Source organism: Chinchilla lanigera, unplaced genomic scaffold, assembly GCF_000276665.1.
Source record: "Chinchilla lanigera isolate Chin_1 unplaced genomic scaffold, ChiLan1.0 scaffold00010, whole genome shotgun sequence".
Classification (NCBI taxonomy): domain Eukaryota; kingdom Metazoa; phylum Chordata; class Mammalia; order Rodentia; family Chinchillidae; genus Chinchilla; species Chinchilla lanigera.
Genome location: NW_004955411.1, coordinates 23,010,744 through 23,025,209, shown reverse-complemented (window position 1 = coordinate 23,025,209; position 14,466 = coordinate 23,010,744). Strand labels below are relative to the sequence as shown.

General features: G+C 38.7%; 1 protein-coding gene across 7 annotated transcripts in view; it reads right to left on the bottom strand.

Moving 5' to 3' along the window:
- Positions 1 to 14,466, bottom strand: part of Klhl32 (kelch-like family member 32) — a 196,728-nt gene that overhangs the window by 95,094 nt on the left and 87,168 nt on the right. For all 7 annotated transcript variants that reach the window (XM_005377793.1, XM_013510927.1, XM_013510928.1 and 4 more), the window contains one exon: positions 6,643 to 6,750. In XM_005377793.1, coding sequence (XP_005377850.1) covers positions 6,643 to 6,750 — 108 coding nt within the window. The remainder of the gene's footprint in view (positions 1 to 6,642; positions 6,751 to 14,466) is intronic.

Genomic DNA, 14,466 nt, shown 5'->3' with positions numbered 1-14,466 from the left:
TTATGGCCTTTATAAAATTCCAAATTATAGAAATGCAAATCATAGAAATGCAAATTAAAATAACACTCAGACTCACCTTACTCCAAAAAGAGTATCTATCCACAAGAAATCAAACAATAACAAGTGCCTGCAAGGCTGTGGTGAAAATGGAACCCTTTTACAAGTTGGTAGGAGTGTAATTTAGTATAAGCAGTACGGAAATCAGTGTGGAGATTCATCAAAAAACTAAAACTAGAAATTCCATTTGATACAGATACCCTTCTAGGTATTTTTGTGAGAGTGAAAAACATCATCTTACATTGATACATGCATGTTTATAGCAGCACAATTCCTCATAGCTAAATCTTTCAGGCAGCCATATGCCCATCAATAGATAAATAAATAAAATGTAGTATTTCTACACAGTGGAGTACTACGGTGCTATAAAGAAGAATATATTTAAATTATTTGTAGGAAAATGGATACACCTTAAAGCCATAATGAAATAAAGCAGACACACAAGGTTAAATATAACAAGATTTCTCTTATATGAGAAACCCAAAATATAAGTAAGCTGCACAGCTAAATAAATGTTAACTGAAAATAGCAAGACAGACCTTTTGCAAAAGTGAAGGGGACCAAAAGATGTAAGGAGGAGGGTAGGAAGGGAAGAGGATTAACAAAAAGAATTAAGATGTGTTATGTACAGGTACCAACTCCCTGCAACCAATATGCTCATTATGTACCAGGAACATGTACTAGTAAAATAAAAAACCCTAAGACTGAATTCTGTTGTACATATAAACCCAGTTTTTATTGATCTTGTATGTTAAGATACATTAAATTTTCCAAAGAAAAAGAGAAGACTATTACAAATGGCGATGGAAAAGCTGGCAGAATACTTTTACTCTGTTTTGAAATTGTGCTAACAGCTACACTAAGAGTTGTTCAGTAGTGTAGAAAATTACATTACCTACTGTATATCCTTGTGGCATCTGAGTTGTCAGCACAACATGCATGTATCAGTCAGCATCTGCATGTACCTATCACAGTCCACACTCAGGGTTTCCACAGATAGTTATGAACAAATGACTATTTCAACACATCCTGTTGGAAAAGTGAGGCCCCAGAGTGTGTGAGTGTGTGAGTGTGTGTGTAATTTTAAATGTAAATTTATTTCCCTTTGTTTCCGTATGATCATGGCATTCTACTGATGTTTAATCTGTGTACGCAAGTTTTATTTTATATATATTTCATTTCAGAATAGTATGGATGGTCTTCATTTATTATGTCCTGATAGGCTGAACAACATCAAGCCAGATGGAGATACTACCTATCTCCTGGGGAATCCTTTCTACATGCAATTTTTCCTGAATAAGCTTTTGGATAAGAGCTGTCCAGCATAGAGGATGAAGTTGGAGCACAGTCATTCTTTTCTTTTCTGAAATAAAAGAGAAAGTTCATCCACTTTAAGAATCTATCAATTAGCTGACGTCTTAAGATTAAGGAGTTCACCATGCTTCTCCACTAAATAAATGGGTGTTCTCCCTCCACTCAGAGATGATTGGAGGGATTACTGAAAGAAAGGGTCAGCATTTCATTCTGAACACAGCCAACACTTAAGGATTCTAATAACCAAGAAGACCACAATTATAATGGTTTCTGTTTAGAAATATTTCAAAACGGAGCTATCATCTACCCTGGCAAAGGAAAAATCTCAGATGTACATTATGAATTACAAAATGAAATGCACTGGAACTCTGAAAGAAACCAAACTGAGGAGAAAATGATCATTTTCTGTAAAATTAAAAATATTCCTCCATAGAAAAATTTCAGACTGGAGGTGGCCTGGGGGCCTTTTACTCACCAGGCTTCTGCAGGGACTGGTAGGTGAAGAAAAGACTCTGAAGTTAAAATATTTAAACCCCTGGGCAGTCTTACCGCTGCTCCCAAGAGAAGCATTTCAGAAAACTTTCTTCCAGATTTGTTCCATGTGCTGGCATTGAACTCAACCAGGGTGTTTGTAAGTAAATCTGATAAAGGTTTTTTTCCATATAAAGTAACATATTTATCCCTAAAAGGATGGTCCACAGGAAAATAGCTCTAAATAAGATTTTCATCACTTTGCTACCTGATGATACTCAGGTCTCCCGAGAAAAGTATTGTGTTGTAGAGAAGAAATTCCACAATCAGAATGTAATGCTGCAGTATATATATTGTCAGGGCTATATATAGAAATGCCACATGAATTTGAAGGGAGCCAAATAAAAATCAGAAAGGAAAACTTTAATATATGAGAATTTCGTTTCTCACTTTTAACAGGCTATCACCCTTTTCGAGATTCCCCAAAATCTTTAAATTATGAATAATGACAATGATACACTATTTCACTGAGGAAAATGTACAAAAGCATGCACTGGACCACAGAAGGGTAGCTGGGATGTGTATCTCCAAGAGATGGATTGTTCTATGATGCTAAGAAGGTAAGAGCTGGATATACTTAAAAAAAAAAAAAGAGAGAGAGAGAGAGAAAAGGAAACATAGATACCAGAGAATCTTTCTTCTCCAGATGCTGAATAACTGGTTCATGGTTAAAAAGTTAATAGAATTTGGAAGTGGGGAATTTTAAAGGACAGTACAAAAGACACTATCATTTGATGCATCATTTCTCCTTTTATTGAATATTATCATCAGGCTCCAAGGCAAGGGAAAGGAGGACAGTTCTCCACAAAGTAAGAGGAAGGTTTATAGCTTGCTCCACCCTATGTAAGGTATTTATCACAGTGCATGGTGTAGTCTACATTTTGGCATATCATCATATCCAAAGTCCTAAATAACGAACCGTCCTACACTTCCCAGTCCTATTTGCTTCCATTCTGGAACTAAGCTACTTGAAATTCCTAGAGATTTATAACAAGGCCTTTGGGGTTGCAAGTCTTTCTACCTTCCAAATAGGGCTCTTCTCTTTATAAAAAGGTCTCTGTTATCTGTTTCTCATTGTCTGGCTGGGCTAAAGCAACATTCACTTGTTGCTGGGTAGCTAACCTCTTCTCTAGCCTAGACTGAGAGTTCGTGTCCCAGGTAACACCTCTGTCAGAGTTTTTTCTGCTCTTCTTTCTCATGTCTCTACTTGTATTCTGGGCTGCTCTGAAATATAAGGAATTCTTGGTCAAAGCAGGGAACTGAGGAAAGTGAGGAAGCTCATGGTATCCGTGAGTGTCTGCCCTCTAGGGTAAGTGATGTTTACTTCCTTAGATTCACTTCTTACTCCCTGACATAGACCTGCCAAGTGAGTTTACATCACACCATTTTCTTCTGACCCAGCTACCCGAACAAGGAGAGCCTGGCTCTTTTTCCCTCTATCACTGGTTCTGCTATAATTACCGCAACTGTTCACGGCTGTGCAAGGACACTCACGAGGGCTGCGATGCATTCTGAGCTCTGCTCGAGCAAAGGTAAGATCAGGGTGCACCTAATGAGCATGTCTCCAATGAGCAAGAAGCCAGAATTTGTGTTTGTGCAACCCCGTTGTTGGCTCCTTGATAGGAAAAGTGCACGCTTCTTCAGAGGACACATTAGCATTAGGGGAAACGTCTACCTTTTCTTTAAATTTCCCTAGATTAAATCTTTGGGGCACTTTTAACAAGGCTATACTTTAAAGCTGTGTGTAGGACGAGCATGCATACATCACTACACTTAGCAGTATTCATTCATCACTCCCACTCTACCCTTCTAACTTCTCTCCAAGACACCGGGGATTTTTCAGATCCTTAAAATACTTACATTTTATACTATGCTTACTACAACTGACTGAACATATAATCAACTGTCAGCAGAGATATCTTTAGGTAGATAAATCAATGCTAACTCTGCATTTTTACAAACCTATGTATATATCCTGCCTAAAGACCATAATATCTATCAATACATGTCCACAGTAGAAAGTAATAATAATGGTATTGAAAAATGGTGCTTTTATTCATCCTTCCATATCTAAAACCTTCTTTAATGTTCATTTCAACTCCATGATAAGAAAAAGCAGCTACTCACATTTCCCAAGTCTATTACAAGGGCACTGTTTTTCCACCATCTATGTCCCACTCTCAAAGGGAAAACAGATGTATTATTAAGTTATTTTGATCGTTAAGAAACTAAACTTGGATGTTGTCCAAAAATGACTGCATAATCTGGCAACATGATTACAAAGAAAGGGTACAAGTTCAGCAACTCCAAGCCCTTGTAAACTGAGGGTGGAACACACAGCTTTTGGGTAAGAAAACCATCAAAAAGTCACTGTCCAAAATCTCCAAACACTGTGTCTCCTTTGACAGAGTATAACAAATACAACTTAACTTCTCTGAATTATATAAGACATTCAAAAAAAGGCAGTAGGCTTGAAATTAGGGGAGCTGGGGTTCATTAACTGGGTAAAAATACACTGAGAGCAACCTCAGTTAAGTCACTGCACCTCCCTGACCTTGGCGTTTTCAAACAGGATCCCCACACTTCTCAGAGCCGTTTTAAAGGTTAAACTCACACATCAGGTGCTTAGTAATGTGTCCCGGCTTTTTAGAAAGTGCTCCATATAATGTCATCCCCCCTTCCTGCCCCACAGGGACACAATTTCAACAGCTGCAAGCTCAACATCTCTGTGATCGCACAGTCACCAATGGTCTCTGGTCTCTAGACAGAATAAATGAAGCTCTCGGTGTCGCCCTTACTTTTTCTCATCAAAGTAAAATTTGAGAATGGAGGCTGGGTAATGAGCTATGGCTGCCCTGCCAACTCCAACTCCTTCCCTCTTCCCAAGCAATTTTCTTACTCTTCTGAAAGTCAGTTCCCCTTTTGCTATTTTCAGTTCATATTTAGGAGATCCTTTATGACCCAGGATAGATAGATGGATAGATAGATAGATAGATAGATAATAGATAAATACATAGATAGATAGATGATAGACAGATAGATACTTTCTGAAGGAAACCATAAAACTATCAATATAATTTAGCAGGGAGCCTCTTGTATCCACATGTGTACTTTCACACAGCCTTCTCAGCCATTTTGTGAGGTGTTTAATAGTAATTTAAATATGCCAAACAACCTATAGTCTCTAAGCTTAAATCATTTAGTTGTTGATGTAGTTAAGAACAGAAACTACTTAAGTTGTTTTATCAGAAAAGAATATTTTCTATTTCATTCCCATTGCACACTAGTGGAGCATGAGCTGGGGGCTGTCAATCTCATTTCAGAGCTGGGCAAATGCAGGTATGACAGTTGTTCAGTTATTAAGAGAGAAATATGCATAAGGAACAATCTAGAGATGTTACATATCTTTATGTCTGCAAATAAAAGGCATAAAATACATTATTTAGGAAATACATTAGGAAAATTTTTGGCAACTCATTCTACAAAGAAAATGTTTGGCAAATCTGTGAACCAGAACTGCCAGTCTTACTATCCCAAGGCAAGAAATTTAGCCGGGTTGATCCTGTACTTTGTGGTCTATCATCCTTCTCTTTCTCTTTGTATCTTCTAGGGATCCATGGCTTCTCTCTCTCTCTCTCTCTCTCTCTCTCTTTTTTTTTTTTTTTTTGCTATTTTCATTCAGCTCTATTATACGTACCTCAAACTCTACTAACACCAGGAAAAAAAAAAAGGGACAATAACACACATTTTCACAAACTTTCAGAGAAAATTCACAAAAAAGTGAACTCGCACATATTCATGACTCAAATACCATCCTCTGTGCGATGCTTTGCAGTGGTGGTCCCAGGGGACCATCCTCCCTTTCTCCCCTGCGTTTTGTACCCTGCTTCTGTCATAACCCCCACCCCAGTGAGGACATGGAATTGTGGTTTGTTTGTCAATTTCACCAGTATGTAAGTCTGTCAAGAGAAGAGGTTGTTATTTTACCATAGAAGATACTTAACTAAGTTAGATGAAATGGAATGAAAGGACATTTTGTAAAAAGACAGACATCCAGTCTGAACCTGGACTGATTTAATTAACTACAGTAGTTACCCAACCTAAATGAGTGTCCTTTAGAGATTCTTGTTAATCCTTTAACAATTTGTTTTTTAAAAAAATGAGGATTTCCAACTACCACATTCCAAGTCTAAAGGCTTTAGATAGCGACTCTGGGGCAAGAGAACAGGGTGCCAAGATGCTAGGCGTGGTTTCTTGAGGCTTTAAAATCGTTTTGATGTTATCCTTTCTTTTTTATTTGTGTTTTATTGTTTTGCCAAGGTGAAGGTAAAACCCAGGACCTAGTACATGCTAGGCAAGTGCTATAACACTGAGCTACATCCCCAGCCCTGATTCAGCCTTGTTTTTAAGATGACAAAGCCAGGGTTGAGCGACTGAGTTTAAGTGACAACAGTGAGAATCCAAGCAAGCACTCAAACTCTTTCCTTTAGGATAGTATAAAATTACACTAAAGAGCATGGAGTTAAGATTAAAACACTACGCTCACTGGATCCTCTTAGAAATCAGATTGCTCTACTTACCTTTACACCACTTTAGTTGTAAAATTAAGTGGATGTGAAATGTCTTAAACACTAAAATGAGTAATAAGAAAAATAACTAGGTCTCATACGTCCAGGATAATTGTCTCTGCTTAGGTACAGTTAAAATGTAAAGCCTCTTAGGTCACAGTTTTTGCCATACCTGTCCTGTGTAGGCAAACTCCAGAGCCTGCTTTAAACCAAGGCTGGTCACGCCATGTAAATTCACCTCATCAGCTCCACTTTCCACCATACAGAGGCTGAACATTGCCTGAGGTGGGGGAAGAAAGAAAGACAGAATTACGGAACTTAGAAAGCAAGGAGTTAGGATAATGGCCTAGAAAGACCGGGAAAGAGTTTTACAGATTAGAGATTGAATTTGCTTTCTGAAATGCTGCTACAAGGCTGCATTCATTCACACAGCCACTGCAAATGACTGATACCTAAACAGTCCCTGTTACAGTGCCCACGGTGACATGTTCCTCACTCAGAATCTCCTCTGAGGCACGAGGGTTTAGGCGCACTGAACTCTTTCTCTGCATCCCAAGGTCCCGCTGCTACTTCGTGCAATCGTAAATATCCTGGTTAACAGGGCATGAGAAGTGGCACTGAATTTCCTGATTTCTGCCTTTGTGATCCAGCAATCCCACTTTTGGGTGTATATCATACACTCTGATCCATAGTTTCACTTTCTGCTGTTGCCATTACCAATACCAACCACAGTGCAAAAATATTAAATGGGAAATTATAGAAATCAACAACGCATAAGGTTTAAATTGTGTGCTGTTGTAAGCAGCATGATAAAAACCTCACCACTGCCCACTCTGTCCCACCCAGCATGTGAATCATCCTTTTTCAGTGTATCCATGCTGTATATTCTACCATATCCATTCGTCCCTTGGTAGCCATTTAAGTTATCAGCTCAACCCATATGGTGTTACAAATGCTTGTGTTCAAGTAAACGTTACTTAGTAGCCTAACCCTACTGTCATTATTCCTTTGTAATTCACCTCACTTCATCCCATCACACTGACACCTTATCATCTCATACCAACACAAGGGTGAGTACGGTACAGAAAGATTTACTGAAAGAGAGATCACATTCATACTGCTTTTATTAAGTTTTCATAATTGTTCTACTTTATTATTAGTTGTTAATCTACTGTAACAAATTCATAAACTAAACTTTATTACAGTCATGTACATATAAGAAAAAATACAGTATAGAGGGCCCAGTATTACTAAATATTAGGCATATACAAGGAGTATTGGAACATATTCTTCACAGAGAATGCAAGAATCATTTATATAGAAATGAAACTAAATCATTATCCCAAAGACAGACCTGCACACTCTTGTTCACTGCAGCATTATTTACAGTCAAGATAAAGAAGTAATATAGATATTCATCAGATGTGAGGATAAAGAAACTGTGGATAAAGTGTACATATATACACAGATATACATACAAAGGAAAATTATTCAACCTAGATAAAAAAGGAAATCCTGTATTTATAACAATGTTGATGACCCCAGCGGATACTACCTTAAGTAAAATAAGCCAGATGCAGAAATACAAAAACTGAATAATCTCACTCATACTTACAGTCTATAATATCAAACTCAGATGCAGAGGGCAAAATGGTCCTTGCTAGGGGGTTAGGGGAGAAAGAAATGGGGAGAGATCAGTCAAAGAGTACGAAAAGTATAAAGTTTCAGTTATGTAAGATGAGTGAGTTCTGGAGACCTTATGTACAGCAATGTGACCAATACTGTTTCGTATACTTAAAGGAGAAAAGGAAAAGAAAAGAATAATTGTGTGTGGTGATATGTTAATTAGCCTGTGACTATCTCATAAGGTATACATATATGAAAACCTCAAGCTTAAAACAGATACACCATTTTGTCAATTATATAACAATAAATCTGAAAAAAACCTTTGCATCGGAAGTCACATAATCCCCAGTGTAGTAGGGCCCAGTAAGATCAAACTTCCAACTAGACAGATCTGGGTTAGGGTCCTGGAAAGCAACTTCCGCCAAGCACTTACTTCTCTGAGTTAGCTTTCCAAGCTACAAAATGCGGCTACAATTATACACACTTCATAAATTTATTTGAGGATTATATGATAGCACACATAAAACATTCAGTATAGTGTCTGACATACAGCAGGCTCTTAGTAAAAGTTATACTTTGTAATAACAATGAAATGAATTTAGTATCTGCTATGTATTCCCTGGAAATCAAGTGTGGTTATAGATTTAAAAATGCTAACAGGAAACTGCCTTAGACTTAAATGGATTCTGCTTATGCATTTGTAGAAGATGGTTTAAAATCCCAACGTAAGAAAAGTAGAAGTTGTAACTTTTAAAAATCTTTTGATTTGTGTAATTATGCATTTGTTTCTCCATTTCTTCTAACCACTTTGAAAAGAAACTCAAGGAAATTTCAATCATTTTCAATGTCTGTTCTTTATCACACGGAGGCTACATTTTTAATATTCCCTATACTAACTTCTTTTTTCAGCTCTGTGTATTGGTAATTGCACCTGATTTGGTGGCCAGATGCTCTCCATTTATCCAATACAGGGAGCAGGACAGAAATGGCTTAAACTGCAGAAGAATTATCTGAGTTAATGAAATGCTCTTCCTGAGAGCAAAGGTTAAAACCAACAAAACTGGTTGCCATGAGAGTTTTAAAAATCTGCTTTCCTGGGTCTTTTAAAAGTAACCAGGGTAATACTGGCATGGAACAGGGATCTTCAATCAGAGAATTATGAGCCACTCAACTTCAAGCCTGGCTTAGCAGACCTGGGGAAAAACATAATTCCTTAAATAAAGAGAGAAGACACAATTCCTTAAACAATGTATATCTGTATTTGCATATGTTTGCATAAGCAAATTGATACTTTTTATATCAATATAATGAAGTAGTTTCTATAATTAATATATTATAGGATATGACTGTGGAGAGAAGAGTCTTGATTTTAATTTTATCCCATTTGCAGAAATATCATTTGGATTATTATACTAAGTATGTATCATTTGTACATTAGCATATTTCAAATATCTGCCTTTTAAAAGTTCAAAACTATGCAACCAGAGCCATCTGATTCCCATTTTTATTCTATAACCTCCTGGCCTTGTAGACAGCCTACCTTGTACATGTGACCACTAGCTAATTGATTGACCCCTCTGAGCCTTGGAGAGTTGTCTTAAGGTTCACATATGATTATATTTAATCTTAAGCATAGTAGCTGGCACACAGTAGATGCTCAATAAGTAGAAATTATTATCAGAATCCAGCATGGTTGTCTTATTCCTTCATGTCTCCCTTTGAATCCAATTGAAATGAGAGCAGAGAAAAAGCTCCTTTACCCAACCACTGTCTGAGTCCATTTCTTTCAACTATTTTTCTAATGACAATTCCACTCAAGATTTCTATTTGTTTTCAGAAGAATTATCTGAGTTAATGAGATGCTCTTCCTGAGAGCAAAGGTTAAAACAAACAGAACTGGTTGCCAAGAGAGTTTTAAAAATCTGCTTTCTATCCCTACCTTATGAAATAATTCCACCATAAAAATCCTTATCACCATTTCTATAAATATGGAACTTCCATTTTGATATCACATCATATTATCTTAGAAATTAGATGCTATAGACAATGTTTGTATTTTTAAAAGATCAGACAATTAGTGAATTCACAGATAAAATCTATAATTATTAAATCAAGGTCAATGTCTTAGGTTTCATAAATTTACAAGGCACCTCAATTAGGAAAAGCTTCACTGGATACCACCAAAGCAAGGAAGGGTGATATGGTTTAGATTCAAAGCCTGATATGTTTGGAAGGTGCTTGGATCATGGGGACACAGCGGATTAGTTCACAGATGAATTCATGGTTGATCTGCCATTAAGGCTTGGTTAGAGGTGGGGCATGCAGGGATGTGGCCTGGCAGGGTATACAGTATTTCCCTCTCCAGCCCCTCCTCCCTCATTCTGCTTCCTGGTTTCCTAATAGGAGCAGCTTCCCTCTTCCAGACCTTTCTTCTATGCTGTTTCTGCCTTGGAGTCAACCAACCAATTGCAACGATAACCCCAAATAAACCTCTCTCTTCCTTAAGTTGCAAGTGTTGCCTATTGTGTCTCAGTGACAGGACAGTGACTAAGACAGATTTTGGTACCAGGAGTGGGGCCTTTGCCATGACCATACCTGATCATGTGGTTTAAAAACTTTTAGAACTGGTTCTTAGAAGAAGTTCTGAAAGCTTTGGAGATGCCACCTACAGAAGCCCTAGAATGCTTTAAGCCAAGCTTGATGGGAGACTATGGTCAGAGTTCAGAAAACCAGAATGCAGACAGAAAGGTGAACAGCAAAGTTCAGGCTCAGGAGGTATTAGCAGCTGGACCAGAAGGAATGTGTGTTACACTCTGGCAGAGAATCTGTCTCCTTTTGCCCATGTCCTGAGACTTTGTGGCAAACTGAGATTAGTGCGGCAGACTAATTAACATGTGGAGGAAATTTCAAGGCACCCTAAAATACAACCTGTAGCATGGATATTGCTTGCTGTTTTTAGCAAAATTTACAATGAGAATCAGGAGCAATAGCAGAGAGAAATGATTTTTAAATTTTTCAGTTTTGCCAGAAAGGACAAGCCCACAAAGTTGGTACTTTAGACAGTGTGGTTGCTAAAAAAATTAGTATTTAAAAGAGGTTAGGTACTTTACATTAGGAAAGATGCCTTGAGGGCATCTGAGGAATCAGCAAGACCCCACCTTTCACAGGCTTGAAGGTACAAAAATTAAACAATCCCATTTGAGAAGAGTGCCCCAGGGCATCCTGCTTTACAAGGACTATGTAGGAAACTGGATACCTGGGATTTAGTTCACAGAATTCAGCCACCCAGGCACTTGGAGGCCTCAACAGTCATGATTCAAGAGGCCCCAAGTACTGATTGAGCTAGTAGCACATCTTGGCAACATCCATGCAATGCTGGTTTTACAGATATGCAAGAGGCAAGAGCTGGGGAGTCAGGGAGGCTTTCACCCAAATTTCAGAAGAAGAGCTTGGAGGCTGGGCAATTTGCCCAGAGAGGACAGTGTCTGAAGCTGAGGTGATGCTTAAAGTACAGTGGAGACCTAGGAAGCTGGAGATAACAGGAATGTGCAATTTTGCTGAGAAAAATCACAGTTGGGACCTCCCAAGCCCTTGAGAGTTTACATCTTGCCACAACTTGCCCTGGCCTTCCTTCTGGGTTTTAGTCTTGCTTTGATCCCATTCTTTTCATCACGTTATTTTTCTCTGTTGGAATGGGAATGTTTACATTGTGTGACTGTATGTCAGCAGTGATTAACTCTGTTTTTGATTTTTACAGGGGATCACAGTTCACAATTTTCCTGAGTTTCAATGAAAACTTTGGTCATGGACTTAAAAGCAATCTTTGAACTGTCAAAATTTTGGCAACTCTTAAAGATGGACTGTTATGGTTTGTGTCTGGATGTCCCCCCCAAAGCCTTATGCAGTCTTGGGGCGGGCTTCTAGAGTTTGTGATTGATTCATGGTCCAATGCTGGGATTATGGGTCTGAGTGCTACACCCACCCTGGGGCAGCAGCCTGCATACAATGTAAAGGAGGGAAAGAGGCTTGCTTGCTCTCTCTCTGCTCTTCCCCCTTTTTTTTATCTGGTACCAGGAATCGAACTCACAACCTTGTGCTTGCCAGGCAGGCACTGTGCCACTGAGCTAAACCCCCAGCCCCAATATGTTTTGGCACTGTGCTTTGCTTTTTTTTTTGTTTTTTGTTTTTTTCCCGTACCAGGAATCAAACTCACGACATTGCGCTTGCCAGGCAGGTGCTGTGTCGCTGAGCTAAATCCCCAGCCCCTTCTCCTCCCCTTTTTGCTCTTGTTGCTGTCTTCCACCACCATGAACTGTTGCCCTTCTGCCACGCCACCCTGCTTTGGAGCCAGCTTATTATGGACTGAAACCTCTACAAACTGAGCTAAATAAACCTTTCCCTCCTTAATTTGGGTGTAGGATATTTTGTCTCAGCAATCAGAGAAAAGTAACCAACACATGGACTAAATACATTTCTTTTTCAGGCCAGGAGCAAAATGTTACAGTGTAGATCTGGGGTACTCCCAAAAGCTCCATGTCCCTGTCTTTAGAAGGACTGTGAGGGTACTACATTTTTCAGTGGATCAGTCTGCTAATGAGTTCACAGCTGACTTGCTGTTAGGAGGTGGGGTCTGCTTGGAGGCAGATCAATGACCTAAAAGGGTGTATCTCCCTCCCCAGCTTCGCTTTACTCTCTCCGCTTCTTGGCTACCACGATGTGAGCGTTTTTCCTCTCCCATATTTTTTAACCATGCTGTTTCTGCTTTGGAGCCAGCCAATCAGGGACTGTAACTGTGAACCAAAATAAACCTCTCCTCCTTAAAACCACAGGTGTCAGATACCGTGTCTCGGCTATGGCAAAGTGACAAGACAGACCTGACCTTTGGCACAGTGAAGGACCAGCTGCCTAGGATGCCTAGGAAACCCACTAGAGCCCAAAGAGGAGGACAAAGTCTCTTTTGGTAGCAAAAGACGTAATGAGGCCAGTGGTGCTATATCTCAGCATCGACTTTGTTGTAAAAGCATAAGGTAGGCTCTGTGAAGGCGAGCACCATGCCTTCCTTACTTAACAAGGCGGCCCAAGCCGCTAGTGTTGCATACATATGACATTCAGATGAATGAATGAACACACCAAAATGCTCTTTTTTATTTGCCAATGATGTCCTGCTTTTCTATAGTGTAATAAAACAAAAAAAATTAGTTCTATATAAGAAAGTATTTCTGTATGCAAGGTGTGTCAGATGCTGAAATACAAAAATTGTAGTCAAAGAGAAAGAGCATCCATCACAAACTAAACACTTCAGAAACACAAGTGAGTTCAAAGCTAGACATTTGGGGGTGGGGAGGACATATGCCAAGATTCTCTATCAAGCCACAACATTCTGCCAGTGCCTGGGATAAGGTTCTGCTTTGAAATACTGAATCACAGCACAGACTCTTGCTTGGTTCACAGTGTTTTGTCTTCAGGAGAGCTTTGGCCAGGCTGAGACTTACAATCATCACAGTTTACTCTTGGCTGATAAAGTGCTGCCACCACCACAAATCTTTCTAATTGAAAACTCTGTAAGAATACAACCACTTTAAGTGCCTACCACAAGGGAGGTGTGTATTTACGATGCATTATTTCTTCCTTATTTCACATAGAAGTAACTCAAATTGAGTCCTAAACTCACAGTACGTGAATTACTTTTCCTGGGTCACTGTAATAGTTAGGTAGTCACAGGATGAGGTACAACCATATTTAATTTGGTGCAATAGCCTGCAAAACTGACCAACAGAAATTCTACTACAACTTTCATTGTAAGTAAAATGACAACCAATAGATATTTTTAAGCATTCAGAGTTGCTGAAATATGCTGTTACCTGGTAAACTAGGTGGAGCTTCAGCATTAACACTTTGTAGGCAAGATGTACTGTGAATTCCCCTCATCAGGAATCTTACAGGTTTAATAACTGAATTGCTGATGGGCACATTCAACCCTATCTTTAACAATAATTTGATTATGTAACTATGAAAGTACTCACGCATATTTAGAAAGTCACTGAAAAAGAGCAACCAGCAGATTCAGCCTAGCCCTTCTATCTTTCATATGTAAAATGTTATATAATTAATGATGTTTACAATGGCCAACAGGTATTACAGAAATATGCACTAACTTCTGAAACAACAGTTTGCTTAATTTAGTGTCAATGGTATTGTAGTTTTGGTTATAGCTCATACACAGAATAGGCAGCAGGTCTCAGTTAATGAGACTGCTCATTATATATCTTTCCCTTTTACTGGCAAGACTCTTGACTACAGTTGAACTGGATACTTACCTCCTTTCATAAATGCAGAAGTAAGCCAATTCATCTAAGGAGCTTATTCACCT